The 18,016-nt window shown below is 61.7% G+C and overlaps 1 protein-coding gene across 1 annotated transcript; it reads right to left on the reverse strand.

Moving 5' to 3' along the window:
• Positions 1–35: 35 nt before the first annotated feature.
• On the reverse strand, positions 36–16,544 carry INAVA (innate immunity activator). Its single transcript, XM_089906210.1, has 10 exons — positions 16,370–16,544; positions 13,610–13,758; positions 12,533–12,657; positions 11,998–12,114; positions 11,231–11,447; positions 6,972–7,025; positions 5,962–6,163; positions 5,625–5,783; positions 3,195–3,795; positions 36–1,716 (listed from the first exon to the last, which is right to left on the reverse strand). The coding sequence occupies exons 2-10, from the start codon at positions 13,662–13,664 to the stop codon at positions 1,624–1,626; spliced, it is 1,623 nt and encodes a 540-aa protein (XP_089762336.1). The 5' UTR covers positions 13,665–13,758; positions 16,370–16,544; the 3' UTR covers positions 36–1,623.
• Between the last annotated feature and the right edge of the window lie 1,472 nt (positions 16,545–18,016).

An 18,016-nucleotide genomic window follows, 5' to 3' on the forward strand; every position in this document is an offset into this window, starting at 1 on the left:
ACCTTCCTCACCAGCTCCGCCTCACAAAGACAGACTTTATTGGAGTATCTGGCACGGAAACCCCACCGCTCCAGCCCCGCAGCCGAGGACACAGCCACTTCTCAGGTGCACCAGGCATCACACAGGACCAGTAAGTCAACGCAAAGGACTCGCGGGCGTGGAGGGCGCACTCCGCGAGGACCCGGGGCGGCAGGGGGCAGAGGCTGTGCTCAAGGGCAACGCGCTCAGACACCCACCGCAACGGAAGAGCGCCCAAAGTCAACACGACGGGGCAGGCGCACCCAGAGCCAGGATGCTGCGGGCCGGGAGCACAGGGATGCAGGCTTCCCCTCAGGCCCCTCCCTCCTCCCGACCCCTCGGCCGGGCCGCCCTGCCCCGGGCAGCGGGAGAACTGTGCCTCGTCCGGGTCAGGCCTCAACGTTCTTAGAGCCTCGAGCTGTCTGTGTAGCCCCCGTCCTACAGACAGAGGATGCCATGTGGGCAAGGTCAGTGCTTGGTGCGTCCAAACCTCCCAGCCTCAGCTCAGCGGCTCTCTCCTGGGAGCAGGACCCCTATTTGGGGATCTGACCCGGCAGCAAAGGCCCAAGGATGAGAGCCCAGGACCACGGACGGTCCTAGCACGGCCAGCTTCCGGGTCTCAAGTCTCAGCACTAGGCTGATTCATTAACACCCTGCAAGGCGGGTATCCCAATGTCTGTAAAAACAAGGACTTGCCCTCCTTCAAGGAAATCCGGTCTCAGGGCAGAAGCACAGCCAAGTGCGGGAAGGAGCAATGACACCCCCAGCCCTGGGAACGCGCCACAGGGGGCGCCCTTCCAGAAGCACGTGTAAAGCGCTGGTTTTTAGGATGACGACGATGAAAAGGCATCAGAGGAAGTGGGGCAGTGGCGGGGGGGGGGGGGGCGCGGGCGGTGGCCTGCAAGCCCTCAAGAGGCCCAGAGAAGGTGGTCAGCTCCCGGCCAGGGCCTACTGATGCTCCAATCTGGAGAGGCCTCCAACCCAAGGCTCCAGGGTCTGGGTCGATGCTGGGAGCCTCAGGACAAGGGCGCACACAGTGACAGGGGCCCCTACAAGGAAGTCATGGGGTCAGGAAAAGAGCAGAGCCCAGGAAGAGACTCCGCCAGGACACACTGACCTTTAACCTAGCTCTCGGTGCGGGCATCACAGAGCACATCATAGAGGGGACGACTCGCCCCCAGCCCGGGCACCCCTACGGCCTGAGAGCTGGGAAATGGGGGAGGGAGGTGCAGCCCCCAGCAGCAGTGGGGCAGGAGGGCCAGGGGCTGTTCTCTGGGGATGCGTCCCCTGCCACACGTCTTGCACACGGAGACAGATGCTGTTAGTCAGAGGCAAGGCCTCGAGTCCGGTAGGCCTGTCTCTGGGGAATAAAGCATTGTCATATTACAGGGATCTTGGGGACAAACCACAAATATAAATCCATAGGCCAGAGCTTCTGAACAAAAACTGGTAAAAAAAAAAAAAAAAAATAGTCTCAGCTCCAGGTCATCGACCTGCGATGGGGGAGGAGAGCCGAAGAGGGCTTCAAGGGTGGGCGGTCTCAGCCCCAGCCCCGCTGGGAAGCAGTCTCTTCGGCCTGCCGGCCACGGTGTCTGGAGCCCAGGGTCACACCTGGCTGATGATCTCTCCATTCTCAGGTACAAACACTTGCACGGGGGCCCCCTCAGGCGATCTCCGGAGCACACACACGGTGGGCACCTGCCCAGGCCAGGGGGAAAGGAGAGGTGGGTGAGCAAAGCAGGTAGAGACATCAGGACAGCAAGCCCGGCCACACCATCCTTGTCCCTTAAGGACGCTGACCAGTGGCAGCACCGGCCCAGCCACTCAGCCCTTGCCTCTGCAGCAGGCTCTCTGTGCCCTCGTCCATTTCCACTCCAGCTTTCTTTGGGGTGTGACAGGCACCCTGACCTTTGCTCCACCCCCACCCCATCCCCCCCCAGCTCACTTCTCATCACCCTCCCCGTCTGGCAGGTTGGGATGGGCTGGGCCCGGGCCAAGGACAGGTCCAAGCTCGCAGGCATGGAAAGGCACATCAGCTGGAGGGTGCGGCCTGGGACTGCGGCCAGGGTGCTGCCAGGCCCAGGATGCCAGCTGCAGCCCAGAGAACTGGGGGCAGGGGAGGGAGGTGCAGCTGGGCCCGGCCAGAATCTTGGGTCTCAAAGCAGCAGCCTGTTACGGGCTCCTGGAGCACACCCCCTGCAGAGCCCCCCTTCCCAGGGAGCAATAAAGAAAGGCTCACTCAGCACTTCCCTGGCAGTCCAGTGGTTAAGACTCAGCGCTCCCAGTGCAGGGGGCATGGGTCCGATCCCTGGTCGGGAAACTAAGATCCCACATGCCACGCAGCCAAAAAAAAAAAAAAAAAAAAAACCTCATGCACCGTCCCCCTCTTCCAGAAAGAAAAAGCTGGGCACAGAAATCAAGAGTGGCCATGCTACCTCATGTCGGGGTGCTCCACCTATATGCTGCCCACCAACTCGGTCCCTGACCTCGGGGGGCCCCAGGTGATAATAACACCACGTATTAGTACTTACTATGCATTGCTCTAATCATTTCACACATATTAACTCATTTCAAGTTCTTACTGCCCCTCTGTGACGGGTCCTTTAAGACTCCCATTTTACAGAGAGAGTGACAGAGGATCAGAGGAGTTAATAAACCTGCCCAGTGCTGGCAGGGCTGAGACTTGAACCGGGGCCTGCGCCCTTAGCCATCAGTCACCCTGCTTCTCAGCTGGGTGGCGGGAGGGGAGTGGGGCGCAGTAGCTGGCTGACAGGCAGTCCCAGGTTATGGCTCCTGCATACACACCGCCAGACTCTCCCTCCGTCCTGGGCACTCAAGTCGGGAGACTGGGGGGTGATGTGGATTGGCCTTATGGTTATAAATAGAGGCCTATCTGTTTTGTAGATCATCGGTGGAGCCATTAGGAAAAAAGGTCTTAGGTGTCTGGGAGGGTCACCTCCACTGGCGCACGTGGACGCGCGCTCTAGAGCTAAACGTGCAGGCGAACTCAGGAGGCCCCCAGGGGAGTCTTCCTGCGGGCCTTCCAGAGCCGCGAGGAAATGCTCTGGGGCCTATTCCTCCGAGCTGAAAGCTGCCCGGCCACCGGACTGCAGGCTGTGCGCCTGCGCCCCAGCGCCGGATCGCGGGACCTGGGAGGGCCGGACCCGTGCGCGTACCTGTGTGCGCGCGAAGCTCTCGGCGCCAGGCGGCAGGCTGCGCACGCGGAAAGCCCCCTGGCGGTCCAGCGAGTGGGGGCGTGAGCTCCGGAGCCGGGCCCGCTCGTGCCACGACTTGAGCTCCTCGGACACGGCCGCCTTGCTGAACCCGCGGCCCGCGGGGCTGTCGCGCAAAGAGGGCGTCCGGACCACGCGGCCGTGGGCGGAAGGTGGGCGCTGCCAGCGCGGGGCGGCGGCGTCCTCGCCGCGGCCCGGGCCCCACTCGCCCCACTGGCCGGGCGGCGGGCGGCCCTCAGCCAGCACCAGGTAGCGCGCGGCCCTCAGGCAGGCGGGGGGAGGCCGGAGTCGGGGGCCGCGGGGCACGCGCGGGCGGGGCGGCGCGGGCGGGGACAGTGGCCGCAGGAAGGAGATGTCGGGGCTGCTGCTGCCGGGCGGCGTCGGGTGCGACAGGCTGGAGGCGTCGGAACCGCTGTCCTCGGAGCACGAGTGGCAGGCGGGGCACGGCACGGGAGCGGGTGCAGTCACCGTGTAGTAAGTGGGGCGGCGGCGCGGGAGGGCGCTGCGACCCCTGCCGTCGGGGCCCGCGCGGAAGGGGTCGGTCCTATGGAGAGAAGAGGGGCCTCTGAGCCAGCCCTGCCTGGGCGGCGGGGAAGGCATCGCGCGTGCACGGCCTCGGCCATGCCTCCCCACGTGCCCACAGCCTCCTGGCCCGGCTCGCCCTACACGCCCCTCCTGCACCCCACACCACTGCTCCACTGCACGCTGGGGTTTGGGTCACGGAGGCCACCCACAGCTGCCTCCTGTTCTCAGCCATCTCAGGTGCGAGGCATCCAGCGGCATTTCATCCACACAATTTGAACAGGCGGACACCGTCAAGCGTCTGAGGTGAAGGCGTGAAGCTGGTATGTGGCCCACCCCGAGGGACTACCAGTGAAGAGAGGAGAGGGCAGGCCCCTCTACAGCCAAGGGCAGAGGCCTCAGGAGAAACCGCCCTGGGGCACCTGCATCCTGGACTTGCCGCCTCCCAGTCTGGAGGCGGTGGTTTGTGTCCAGCTGCGCTGCTCTATATGGCAGCCCCAGCCGGCTAGGACTGGGTGGCCGCATGCAGGTGGCCCTCCCCAGGGCACTAGCTCCGGACAGCCAGCGGGGCTGGAATCCAGCCTCCCTCTGCCAGCACCCCGGGAGCAGGCCTGTCCGTCCAGCGGGGGCGCCTTTCACTAATCTGCGCAAAGGCCCTGTGTGTAAAAAGGCCCCCCAGTATGTAAACTATAAGATGCATTTCTGGACTCCAGCCCAGCGCTGCCCAGAAGCAAAGTTAACCTGACGGAAGAACCCAGCAATGTCCTGAGGGTGCCCTGGGCTGTCGGACGGTGTGGCCGACGCTGCCTGTCGTAACTCGGTCACTGAAACGAGCACCAAACAGCAGGGAACTTGGAAAGGAGCATTTACTGGATTCTCATTATTCATGCGTTCTGTTTGTGCAGATTCACCGACTGCTCAAATTGATTTGTAGCCTCAAAATCAACACTCCCGGCGCTTTCGTGGTCACGTGTGGACACACGCAGGGTGGTGAAAATTCTGAGTTGCCCAGCAGGCTTTCCCAGCCGAGGCTCTGAGTTCTGGGTTCAGCTCTCATGCTATTCCCGCAGTCTATTTAGTATCACGCTTTTCATATTTTTTGTGCGTTTTGTTGGTGATTTCAGTATTTAAAATGGCCCCAAAGTTGATGCTGCAGGGCCACCTGGTGTCCTGAGCTCAAGGAAGCTGGGACGTGATTTACGGAGAAAATAACGTGTTAGATGAGCTTCGTTCAGGCGTGAGATCTAGGGCTGTTGGCCCCGAGTTCAGTGTTAATGAGTCGATGGTACGTATTAGATAAGGTGTCTTTAAACAGAGACCCCATAAAACAAGGTTACGTATGGATCAGTTTACAGACACGTTGTGACCAGAAGTTGTAACCCTGTGTGTCCCCGGGAGCAGTGGTTCAGCGTTTGCACTTCACAGGACGTAACTACCCAAGTAATGAGAATCAACTGTACGTCAGTTGAAAACGTGACCCGTCCATCGTCAAGAGACTAATAATAAAACGATCACAGACAACTGCAAAAGTATCTTCTAAGATACACTCCTGCTCTCGCAGGAGAGTCTGCAGAGACGGGAAGCAAAGTGGAATCTGGTTGTGCAAAGAGACAAAACCGGAGTCTTTGGAAGAAAACACCTTGCTTCACAAGTGACTCGCCCTTGGCTTTGCTGGTTGGGGCTCAGCCTCTATTGAGAGGTGCTTAAGAAAAGATCCCAAGGAGAAGCCACTGCACAAGCCATGTGTCACCCACGGGTGTCCCACATAATCCTGGAAGCCATCACCCTCTGAAGGTAAGTTCTCAATGGTGGGTCTCGCCCCCTGCATCACTGGGGTGGCCTGTCTCTTACCTCAGGGGCTGTGACTGGCCCCTCCTGCCCTGCATCTCAGGGGTGGCTGGGGCACTGATGCGGCCCTGCCGCTGCCCGGCAACGTTGCGGACGGGGACCACGTAGCAGGAGGCAGGGCTGGAGTCGCTGGGCCCATCCTGTGGGGTGCTGGCCGGGCTGCTGGAGATTGGAGGGATTGGAGACAGGTCAGCAGCAGGAATGCCTCCATCCAGGGGCTCCGGTGTGCGGAGGGACGGACTCATGCCTCCCACCATCACACGCAGGATGGGGGTCTCCTGCACTGTGCACCCCCGCCCCGATCCCACCTGCTCCTGGCCCTCCCTTCCCCCCGCCTGACCTGGACTCGCTTCCGGGCTCGGAAGACTTCCTGGGCTTCTCGTAGGGGTGGTCCAGGCTTGTCTCCTTCCAGGGGCTGTTCTGGATGGGGGCCCGCTCCAGGCCCCCCGTGTCAAGGCCTGCTGGCTGCAGCCCCTCGAGGGTTTGGGGCGGGAGAGGCCGGGAAGGCGCATCTGGGGGAGGTTTTGGCACTTGAGATGCCTCTGCAGGTAAAGGAAGCCCAGGAGGGCAGTGGTGTGGGAACCAGCCCAACCAGAACCTCCGTGGCCTGTGCCTGGCCCGCCCTCCCGTGGCTGTCAGTCCGGCAGTGCCAGGCCATGGCTCTGGGTCCAGATGCTTCTAAACACTTTATTCTCCTTTCAGACTTACTCCTTACAGCTCCATTTTATACCTGCCTCCTACAGGAAGCCTCCCCAGATTGCCTCTCTTGGCTCACATGACTCCCCTTTCTAACCTTTACTCCTGATGCCATGTCTGCAGCTAACCTCCTGTTTCCCTATTTTTCCTCTCACGCTGTGCCCACGTGTGCTGTTTCCTTACTGGCCTGGGCCCTCCCCTGGGCAGGACCTCACCACCCTCTTGGCCCACCTTGACCCCTCAGCATCGTTAGGGTTTGTCACCAGGGTTCTCAATCTACGGACTTTTGTTTTCTCCCTCAGTGCTACCCTGTTTTCACAAAGGGCAATGACCGTGGCCGGATGGCTGAGGCTCTGACGGGTGCGTATTGACGTAAAGGCTAAGTCCCAGGCACAGGCAGGGAGGCCTGGGGCCCAAGGCTCTGCTGGATTCCCCTTCCCCTCCCGGTCACGATGACCGAGCACCTGGACCGGCAAAGCGTCAGCACATCCCCCCTCTCACCCACGCACAGGGCGAACAGGCGGAGCGGACGCTGAGCCCAGCCCGGCTCCCGCCTCCTTTAGCTCACTGAGAACTCACAGCCAATGCCGCCCAAGCCCCGAGTTCTCGTGCAGGAGCCCAGCACTCACAACAGCCCCTAAACCGCCCTCTCACCTTCCTCACGGAGCAGCCCGTCCAACAGGGAGCTGTCATCTGAGGCGCCGAGCTCTGGGGAGGCCAAAGGAGAGAGGAGGAGGTGAAGAAATCCCCCCGCAGATCTGGGGCATCAGCAGTGCTGAGCAGCTGCCCCGCCCCCTTCCTGACAGCATCCCTTATCGGGAGATACCAACCATGTGTTCAGTACTGTGCTAGGTGTGAATTTATCACTTGGAAGGAGAAAATAAAAGTCAGTAAATAGGAGTGAGGAGACAGGAAACTCCATTTTAATCCTGGCTCTGCCATTAGCTTTGTAACCTCGAATAAGCCATTTCAATGCTCTGGGCCTCCGTTTCCCCATCTATTAAAAAAAAAAAAAAAGCCAGGCCTTCGTCTGGCGGGGTTTCCAGGCAGTGGAGGGGAAGGCAGAAAGTCATTTTGGAAGGCCCCCGGGGTAAAGAGATTTTTGCTAACTGTTGTGTAGTCTTCTGATACCGTAAATACAGCTCAACTCAAGCACCCGCAAATCTAAGAACCCCTGCATTACCAGTGAGAGTGGGGACTGCAGCTATGGGGTCGTGGGCTCTCACAGTTCAAGTGAGAGTCCGGCCGTCTGGGTCAGGAAGGTCCTTCCCTGGTGACGGGACAGCCACCTAAGGACACGGAGGGTGGCCCTTCTGCATGGGTAGCAGTCTGGACCCAGGAAGACAGAGGACTCAAATTTACCATTGTCCTGAAAGCACTGAAACTTCAGCTACTCGGTCTACACCTAACATGGCCTGGATGGGACTCACAAAGCATTTTCAGCTACATTTGAGAACACGGGTGAGGGCAAACTGACAATAGCTAATTATTTCTCTTGGGCTTTTCTGAGTGCCTTATATATGTGAATTCACGTGATCCTCATAACAACCGTGTACGGTAAGATGACCATCTCCCTGTAGCAGCTCAGGACACAGAGGCTTGGAGGAGCTGATAACATAGCTTAGGTCAAACCGCCGGAAGGTGCTTGAGTCAGATTCACACCCAGACCGTCTGACCAGAGTCTGGCCCTTCACCACCACCATTTATGGGCTCTCCTGTTAGCTGGCCTTTCATGCAGAGGTCATTAACCAGAAAATTCTAAGAAAAGTAGATTCCGTTTCCAGCCATCTGAAAATCCTCTATAACAGGGACTGGCTGGTGGCAGGCCTGTGGGGCAAATCCAGTTAACGGGCTGCTTTGTTTTTATTTTTGGCCACACCGCGAGGCATGCGGGATCTTAGTTCCCTGACCCGTGCCCCCTGCAGTGGAAGCACAGAGTCTTAACCGCTGGACCACCAGCGAAGTCCCTTAAAAAAATTTTTTTTTTCTGGCTGCTTTTATAAATAAAGTTGTATTGAAACACAACTGTGGGTTTGTTTACGTAACGTCTGGCTGCTTTCATGATACGATGGCCAAGCTGAGTAGTGATGACGGAGGCCACATGGCCCACGAGCCTAAAACATTTACTCCCTGGACCTTTACAGAAGTTTATCAACGTTTGCTCCTCCATTTAAATGAGACAGAACCTTTACACAGAGCAGTTTGTAAACCATGCAGGGTCGGCTGCCCACGGAGCAGCCCGGGCTTCGCTCAGCTCACACCAGCCCGTGCTTTAAGGTTCAACTGGGGAGACATGCTCTTACCTAATGCTGGTTCCCAGCCTCTGATCTTTTATAAAAACCCGGGGAACCGAGATGTTTATTTTTCACAAATGTCAACTTGAAGAAATTGTGGGACTGTTACTGTCACGGTCCAGGGATGCCGGGGTCGGGGGCTAGGTATAGTCATGTGTTTTGGGTTTGAATATACGGTCTGGGAAGACAGCCGTCACCCCCGGCTGTTTAATCACAGGTGGTTCATGAGCGCTGCTTGCTGTCTTGGCCACGCTGCCCCATAGCCCTGCCCTCGGCGCAGCAGCGGCAGGAGGACACCCCAGGCAGCGGCCGTACAAACGCTGGGCATCCTCAGAGGCTGCGCCGTCCCGTGCAGCGGCCACTAGCTGTATGTGGCTATTTTAAATTAAATTAAAATTTTAGTTCCTCAGCCGCACGGGTCACAATCCAACTGCTCAACAGTCCCATGCAGTGAGTGCCTGCCACATGGGACAGCACAGATCTGGAACGTTTCATCAGGGAAGAATTCCTACCAGCGTTGCCAGCACGGGCGCCGCTAATCAACAAATGCGTCCTGAGCACCTGTTACGTCAGCTCGGTGCTGGGGGGCCTTTCTCATCAGGCTCCCTGGGGTCGATTAGTCCCGCAGCTGACCGCTCCCGCCACCTGCAGAGGACGAGCTAATGGCTGCCACCTGGTATAATTAGGTTCCAAATGGAGTGACCTTCCTGCGGAGACCAAGAGGGTGGGTGGATTTCTCTAACTTTTTTTGGGTTAGTCTGTTTGCTTTTTTTTTTTTCCTCTTTAATTCAAAACACCTTTCAGCTACTAATTATTTTTTCATACATCTTTATTGCTAGTTAATTATTAATCCCTCTCTACTTCCTGCTTTCAGGGCGAGCCCAGCTGGGCAGATGGCCAAGAGCAGGAATTACCTGTCTAGAACCACCTCCTCCTGGGCTCCCAGGAGAAGACATTGCAACCAGGACCTCAGGCCTCATCGACACAGGGCACTAGACCCAGGGCCTCGGCCTGGTCAGGACAGGACATTAGACCCAGGACCTCGGCCTGGTCAGGACAGGACACTAGACCCAGGACCTCAGGCCTCATTGAAACAGGACACTAGACCCAGGACCTCGGCCTGGTCAGGCCAGGGCTGCAGGTGGAGAGCAAAGCTGCCTCTCTGATCAGGAGGGTGGAGGCAGTCGCATGGCCAGGCCCCTTCCCCACAGCTCTATTTCCCCTGGACTAAGTGCCCCCTCCCGCGGATGGTTGGCCAAGCCCCAGGCGTGTCCTGGCCTGCTCCCCACTCCCAACAAGCAGCCTCATCGTCGCAATGATAGTAGCAGAGCCACAGCCCTACACCGTCCACCACCCCACACCGCAGGCCTGTGGTCAGAGGAGCCCACAGGGCGGTGTGCGGCCAGACGGGACACAGGAGGGTCTGGGACACACAGACGGGGCACAGCCCCCCGGGCCGCTGCCACCAGGACAGCAACGAGCCCTCGGGGGCTTCCGTGCCCAAGCCAGCAGCTGCCTGTCAAGGGGAGGTCGCGTCCTGGGCGCTGTCAGGAACACAGGGAGGACGGAGGCCCCTCTCCACCAGAGCCGGTCGGCCGTCCTGCCTGGGTCTCCCCGTCGCCCGGGGTTACCGGGCCAGCTGTCGCGTGGAGGCATCTCCTCCCTCGTCCTCCACTCCTGGCTGCTGGGGGGGACCTGGGAGGCATCTGGACTCACCCTAAATTAGAGGCCACGTGCCCAACCGGGGCAGGAGGCGGCCTTGGCACAAAGCTGACCTGAGGGGCAGGGGTGGGAGCTGGGGAGCGCAGGTGGAGGCCCCAGATCCAGTTCAGCCCAGGGCCCAACTCCCTGTGCCAGCTCCCTCACACGCACGGGAGGCCTGGGACCCAGGAGAGGCCTGGGGGAGGGCGAGCCCAATGCCCTGGCGCCGGAACGGAAGGGAGGCCTCCAAGGACTGACCTGACAGGTTGGGCTCGGGTCGGGAGAATGAAGAAGCCACACGCGAGGGCCCAGAACCACTTGCTGGAAGAGGAACCGGCCTGGACGCATGATGTCCACTGATGCCTGGGCCTGGACGACTCACTGCCGCACAGTCAGCGGGCGCTGGACCCCGGGCTCAGGGACTAGACTGAGAGGCACAGTAACTAGAGAACAGAGCGCGGGGGCCCCAGTCCTGACTGGGCGGTTCTAGGTACTTCAGGGACGGTGGGTATGCACTTCCACCAGAGCATCCACCGGCAGCCATGGGCCCTGCAGCCGTTCAGCGAGCAGATATGCACAGAATGTGGGCCCTCGGCCGTGCTCACGGGACCACCTGCCCTGTGGGCCTGGGATCAGAGGGCTGGACAAGCCCTTGAGATAAGCTGAGGTCAGCCTGGGGGTGCCTCCTGTCCGGGAGGTCTCCTGCAGGGCGTGGATTTCGAGGGAGGAGTGGGTTGTTTTCTAAGGAAATGGGGAGGGTCTCAGGGGAGGGTGATGACTGGGCTGAGGCTTGTGGGGTTGCCACAGGTCAAGATGGGGTGGGGCGGACCGGGGAAGCAGGTTTCCCCCGACGACCACCGGGATGGGTCGGGACGGGTCTGGGACCAGCCGGATGGGTCTGGGACCGCCGCTGCTCACCTGGGCCTGGGGCCAGGGCGGGAGGGGCCCCGTTGCCTCGCTGCCACTCCCCCAGGCAGCGCTGCAGGTCCCGCAGCTTCTTCTCTTCCTGCTGCACCGCCTGCTTCCGCTGCCGGCGCGCCTGGCGGCCCAGGTTCCCCTCCCGGCACAGGCGCCGCGCGGCCTCGGCGATCTGCAGCTGCAGGGCCAGCTCCCTCTCCAGGCTGCTCAGTGGGTCCTGGGGGAGGACGCAGTGAGCGACACCGGAACGGCCCAGACCCCCAGCAGACGGCGGCGTCCAGGGCCCAGGCCTCCGAGCAGCTGGCCCAGGACCCACCCAGCAGCCTGACCCCGAGCCAAGCGGGGAGGGACTGAGGTGGACGCTTCCCTCCCACCCCAAAGGGCCGGGCAGACGAGCCACCCGTCACACCACGGGGAGGGACCCGAGGGTCCAAGCCACCCCACGGCCCTCCTCCTGTGCTGAGAAAGGGGAGGACGGCCCCAGGAGCCAGAGCGACCCGTCCGCACAGGCCACTGCCTCTCCGGGCCGGCTGCGCTCTTGGCTGGCCTTCTGTCCTCAGAGGACTGAACCCCATGTCCTCCCTTGAGGTCCCAGCCCTCCCTGAGGCCACGTGGGCTACACGTAGGCGGGTGCCCCTTGTCCACGCAGAGCCAAGCGGCCTGAGCTGTGTGATGCTAGAGCAGAGACCCCTGCAGAGGGGAAGCAAGGCCTGGGGACCACAGCCGCCAGCCTCGGGGAGCAGGGACGGCGCCCTGCAGCACCTCACCTCTCTGTGCAAGGCCCACTCGTCCAGTTTGTAAGCGGCTCCGATCCTGCGGCGGACCTTGGGGGCCTTCTCCCCCAGTCTGAAGGGGTACTCTGCAGGCAAGATGCCCGTCAGCTCCTGCGGGGGAAGCAAGTTCGTGCCAAGCCGCTCTCCACGCATCCAGCCCTTGGCCGAGCAGGAACAGCCCATCCGGCGGGCCCTGGGTGACCTGTGCCGCCCTTCCCCAGAGGCCTCTGCCCATCTCCGCGCGTCCCAGCGTCCAGGGCTGTCCCTCGTCCGGGAATCTGCCCTGGCCTGGCTATGGTCCCCGCAGGCGCCTCCATCCACTCGGTCCCCTGCGGCCCCTCCTCTGCCCAGCCATATGCCTGGGCCCTGCGGGGAAGAGCTGTCCCCTTGCTGTGCCATCCGGTGCCCCGTCTGACCCCCAGAACTTTCTCAGGACCGGGCCTCCCACTCCTCGGCACCGACAGCCCAGCACGCGGCTCCAGCCCCCGGGGTTAAGCCCGTGCTTGCGCGGCGGGGGGCCCAGCCTCACCGCTTCCCGCAGGCAGATCCTCCTCAGCTCCTCCAGGCAGGCCTCCAGCCGCGCCTCCAGGGCCCTCTGCTGCTTGCGCACCGCGTGGGTCAGCTCCTTCGCGGGGGCCACCGGGCTGTCGGGGCCTGCGGCGGGGCAGGGGCGCGCGCTCAGGGGAGCCTGTCCCGGGCGCCACGGGACGCCCCCGGGGCTGACGGCGCACACGCGCGCTCAGGCGGCCTCACGCCTGACCAGGCTGCGGGCCGGCCGCCACAGCAGGCCGTGTCACACCCAAAAGGCGGCGTGTACCCCGGCGGCCCAACGGCACCGTTATGGCTCGGAGGGACGGGCGGCCCCTTGGCCGTGTGCGGTGAGGGCCAGGCTGTGGTCAGAGCCCGTTCCTTCCCACCCTTCCCTTCCCAGCCGCCACCCGTGGCAGGTGCCTTCTTCCTTGTCTGCTCCCCCACCCCTCTCTCACACACACACACACACACACATACACATGCATACACATATACACACACATACACTCACACACACATATAGACACACATACATACACACACATACACGCACACACACACACATACACATACACACTCATACATACACACTCACACATACACACTCACACGTGCACACATATACACACGCATACACTCACACACATAGACACACATACATACACACACATATAGACACACACATACACACACTCACACACATACACACACCTACACACACACACACACTGCATGCGCCTCTTCTCTCTCTGTCCAACCAGACCCGACTGGGCCCATCGGCTGTGGCCAACCTGAGCCACGGCCCCTTCCCGCGAACCAGATGAGTTTTCAGCTTCTTAGGGATCATGGGGCCAGAGCTGAACACGGCAGGTAGCTGTTCAGATAGGATTGACACTCCAGGCCAGAGCCCCCCCTCCCACCCAGGGAGGAAAACTCTCAGCCCTTCCAGGGTCTGCACCCCCCTTCCCCGCACAGTGGCCTCCCCGCCGCCCCCGCCTTGGGCCCCTCAGCCTGGCCGGGCCTGGAGCCTGGGACTCGAGGAGTTGGTGGGGTCGGGGGCGCCTGAAGCCCTCACCAGACTGCAGGATGATGCCGCTGTCGGTGTCGCTGACCTCATCCTTGCTTTCCATGGTGGACTTCTGGGAGGAGGGGGCACAGAGGAGGAGGGGCCGACACCCTTCCCAGCCTGGGCCAGGATGTGCAGGTGGCCTGGAGTTTCCCCAGCTTTTAAAAGAACAAAAAATGATACATGTAAACCCCCTTGCCTCCAAACAGAGCTGTTGAGTCAGGTGGGTGAGGGTGGGAGATGTGGCGTGAGGCCCATGCTTCCGGGGGAGTGAGTCTGGGATGGGGGTGTCAGTGCTAGGGGCGCTGCGGACAGAAGGCTCTGTGGGCCTCTCCAGCGCACCTGCCCTGGGCCCAGCCTGGGCCCCTGCCGCCTCCTTCCCAGAGAGGCCTCCGAGCCCAAGGGGTGACAGCAGTGGTGGCCACAGAGACCACGACACTGGGGAGAAAGCCCATGAGGACAGGAGCAAAGAGAGAGGATGGAAAGGAGGGAACAAGAAAAAGGTGGGAGGACAAGTCAAGGAGGAAGGGAAGGAGAGGAGGGAGGGGAAACGTCGGTGCCAGGAGGGAGGCACGGTTGACGGTCCTCAGCCCGAGACCCATCCCGCCGCCCCCATGGGTGAGGGCACCGGGCACTCAGCCAGGCCCTGTCCCGAGGCCCACAGCCCAGGCTGCCTGCTGTCTGTCTACACCAGGCGGTCCACCCGAGGGCAGGTGCCCAAAGCCGTGAGCCAACTCCCGGGCCACCAGCTATGCCTGGGAGGCCCCTCGAAGGGGAGGGGGCCCGGACCTCACACCCCACAGCCGGGAGCGAGGCAGCGCGCACGTGCATGTGTGTTGGGCGCGTGCTGCCGGGGCTGGAGGGGTGACCAGAGCCGAAGCTGCCCCAAGATGGGAAGGAGACCACGGCCACTCTGCTTGCCCGGGCTGGGCGCACGTGTGCAGCTCAGGTAGAGTTCCAGGTGTGCGTCTGCCGGCAGCAGTCACCCCGGCCGCACCCGCTGGCGCCCCCTCTCTCCTCGCCAAGTCTGCACCCCTGCTCAGGGTCCCAGCTGGCCGGGGCCTGGCGGCGGCTGGCTGGAGCCAGGGTGGGGAGCGCGGGCGGGGCCCGGGCAGGCGGCCTGGAAGGAAAGCCCAGCCACCTCCTCCCTGAGTCAGCCATTGAGCAACAGTCCAAAAGTCCTCCGGAGTGCCTGTCTGGAGCTTCTCCTGCTTCTCCTCAGGGCACCACTGCTGGATGGGGGGGGCGGCTCCTCAGCCAGTGGGAGACAAGCTGAGCCCGCAGCCAGGCCCCTGGAGGAGGGACCGCTGACGGCCAGGCCCCAGGAGCACCTCTCTGCCCATGGACAGCTTTACAGACCTACAGAAACAGCACAGCCTATCAGAGCACCTTGGGCCTCAGTTAAAAACCTCGCCCTGAAAACAATAGGTACCTGCACTTTGGAGTTTCAGTTCTCCAAGAAAGTCTAGAGAGTGGAGGGTAGGATTTTTTTTTTTTTTTTTAAAGTTTATATGGGGCCTTTGCGAAGATGCCAAGGAGAGAGCCTGGCCACACGTTCTGGGAACCGAGACCAGGGTACTTGGCGTGAGTTAGCTCTGCCTGGTTCACCCTCCCAAACCCTCATCCCTCCTGGAGATGGAGCGGGACAGACGGCAGGCAGCTCCCCCACCGCCCGCTGCAGAGCCCTGGGCAGCCTGTGGGCCTCCCCAGCAGCCAGGGGCAGGGCCCTGCCAGAGCAAGGAAGCAAGGCCGTCCTAGCACGTCTGCTTGGACGAGGGAGGGGGTGATGTGGGAGGGAAGCCATCAATTACTCACACTTACTAATTAATTATTAACCATTAAGGAGTTGCCTTGGGAAGCTCTGACAACTCAGCCCTGCTTCTCATGTTGTTGCCTGTTGCAGAGTGAGCAGGAATTGCGGGGACCGAGGGGTGGCCCGGCAGAACGGCCCCCTCAGCCCCTTCCTCCCTCTGGCCAGGGTCGGGGGCAGGCCTGCTCCAAGTAGGGCGGAGAGCACGGACCGGAGGTTGGAAGCCCCAGATTCCAGCCTGGATCCTGCCAACACCTATGTGATCTTAGGGGAGCTCACCTCACCTCACCTGGCTGGGCCTCCCGTCCTCACAGGCACAGTGAAAACTGGACGGTACCCGGGGCCCTGGCCAGTCCCCATACTGAATCTGGATAGCGCCAGGTTGAGCAGGAAGGACCCACACGTGTGCGGCCCGCTCATCTGCCCCCCCGGAGGCGGCCCTCCGGCTTCGGGGACCCTGTCCCAGGGCCCGCAGGCTCCCGTGGGTGTTGAAGGCATGGCTTTCAGATACAGGCAGTTCTGGGAATATCCCCGCCTCTCCGCATGGGAACCCTCCCTGCCCTCCAGACCCACAGCCCCAGGTGGCAAGCCCTATCCGTCCACCCCGAACAGAGAAAAAGAACGGAGAACAAGCAAACGAACGCAAACCCCCAGGAAAATGCAGAGGAGGACAAAAGGGGAGGAAGGGGAGCGCCGTGCACTTGCCCTCGGGCTGAGCCACTGGGACCCTCTCCCGTCACAAATGTGGCCCCAAAGGGAGGCCCTGGGACGCTCTCGTCCCAGCCTTCCCCGCTCCCGTGGAAACTGAGGCCTGGGAACTACAGTGCCGGGTCCTCATCCGAGCCCACCAGCACCCCCATCACCCCTGTGCCCTGTGGCTGACGGCCACTGCTGGGCCCCCCACCCCTAGGCCGGCTTGCCCTCGCCCCAAAGACCCGCTCCAGCTGCCCCACCCTCACCTGCTTCCAGCTCAGTCCAGGAGTCCGGGAAATGCCCCCTGGTCCCAAGTCAGGGGACCGAGGGGCCTGGCATGTCTCCTCAGGGTGTCCCAGGCCGCCCCGTGCTCTCTGACCCACTTCCGCTCCCCACGCCGATGGCCGGTGGCTGTCCCTCCCCTGGTCCCGCCTGTGTCCCTCCCAGGCTGCCCGGCCAGGGGAGCCAGGTTACTTGTTCCAACTTGAGTCAGAGGGAGGAGCGGTGAGCAAGCCCTTCCCAGAGCAAAGCCTGCCCCACAGGCAGCCCGGGCCTCTGCACTTCCGGGGGCCGCACAGGCGGGAGAAAGGGGCTCCCCACGGAGGAACCCCAGAAGAAGGCTGCAGGGATCAGGCCTTCGCGGCCTCAAGGGCCCCCCTGCCCTGTGCTGAGCCGCCCGCCCCCCCAGATTCCGGCTCCGCGCAGCGCCCAGAGCAGGCGAAGACCCCGGCGCGTGGGGACCACCGGCGAGAAACCTACATGCTGACAAGGAGGGTCCCTGCTCCCCAGACGCTGAAGCGGGGCCAAGGCCAGATGAGATTAGAAACTCCGGGCCAGGCCGTGACCCCGGAACTCCACACGGGGTGGCTCTGGGGTCCCACAGCAGGCCAGGCTGTTCTGATCACAGACATTTCCCTCCAGAATCATCATGGCCGCCACCTCCCTGTTTATCTTTACAACCATCCCTCCACAGGGCCCATGGCGCATTGACCTGGACCCCAGTCCTCTCCCTAGTCCACAGGAGGGCCACTGGGACACCGGGGTCTAAGCTCAGTCCCCAACCACCAGGGGCCAGAGACCAAAATGGAACTTGTTCCCTACAAGAAATGAGCCTCTGGGTCTCCACGCCACTGACCTTCAAGGAAAACCAACAGTTTGGAATTCACTCTATTTCATTGGTGGAAGCAAGGGCCAAAGACACTGTGACCCATCACAGGAGGCAAGAAGACAGACAGCGCTGCACACGAAGGAGACCCCTCAAGGCTTAACGCCACCTGCTTTTCTCACCACGCCCCTCACCTTGGGATCCCAGCACTCACGAGTCTCCAATAGCTCCACTCCCCCAACACCAAGACGACCGCGCCAGACCCTAGACCACCTCCCCAGCCCCAAGACCACCTCTCGAGCCCGTAGACAACCTCCTCATCCCCTAGACCAATCCCAGCTCCAAGACCACCTCCCGAACCCCTAGACCACCTCTCCAGACCCTAGACCACCTCCCCATCCCCAAGACCAAATACCTAGTGCCAAAGACTACCTCCCCAGCCCCTAGACCACCTCCCCAGCCCCTAGACCGCCTCTCCAGTCCCTATAGCACCACTCCAGCCCCAAAGACCACCACCCCAGCCACAAGACCACCTCTCCAGGCCCTAGACCACCTCCCCAGCCACAAGAGCACCTCCCCAGGCCCTAGACCATGTCCCTAGCCCCGCGACCACCTCCCCAGCCCTATATACCACCTCCCCAGCCCCTAGACAACATGCCGAGCCCCAAGACCACCTCCCCAGCGCCTAGACCACCTCCCCAGCCCCAAAGACCACCTCTCCAGCCCCAAAGACCACCTCCCCAGCCCCTAGACTCTCTCCCTAGCCCCTAAACCACCTCCCCAGCCCCAAAGACCACCTCCCCAGCCC

Source organism: Delphinapterus leucas, chromosome 1, assembly GCF_059928025.1.
Source record: "Delphinapterus leucas isolate spDelLeu-1000000601 "Yukka" chromosome 1, BTC_Dleu_Yukka2, whole genome shotgun sequence".
In the NCBI taxonomy this organism is placed as follows: domain Eukaryota; kingdom Metazoa; phylum Chordata; class Mammalia; order Artiodactyla; family Monodontidae; genus Delphinapterus; species Delphinapterus leucas.

Excerpts from the sequence above, each read along its gene's own strand:
- INAVA (XM_089906210.1), bottom strand. The coding sequence starts at position 13,664 with ATGGAAAGCAAGGATGAGGTCAGCGACACCGACAGCGGCATCATCCTG. Across the intron at positions 5,784-5,961 it reads GAGCCCGGAAGCGAGTCCAG|CAGCCCGGCCAGCACCCCAC; the intron begins GTCAGGCGGGGG and ends TCCAATCTCCAG. Across the intron at positions 3,796-5,624 it reads GGCCAGTCACAGCCCCTGAG|GACCGACCCCTTCCGCGCGG; the intron begins GTAAGAGACAGG and ends TTCTCTCCATAG.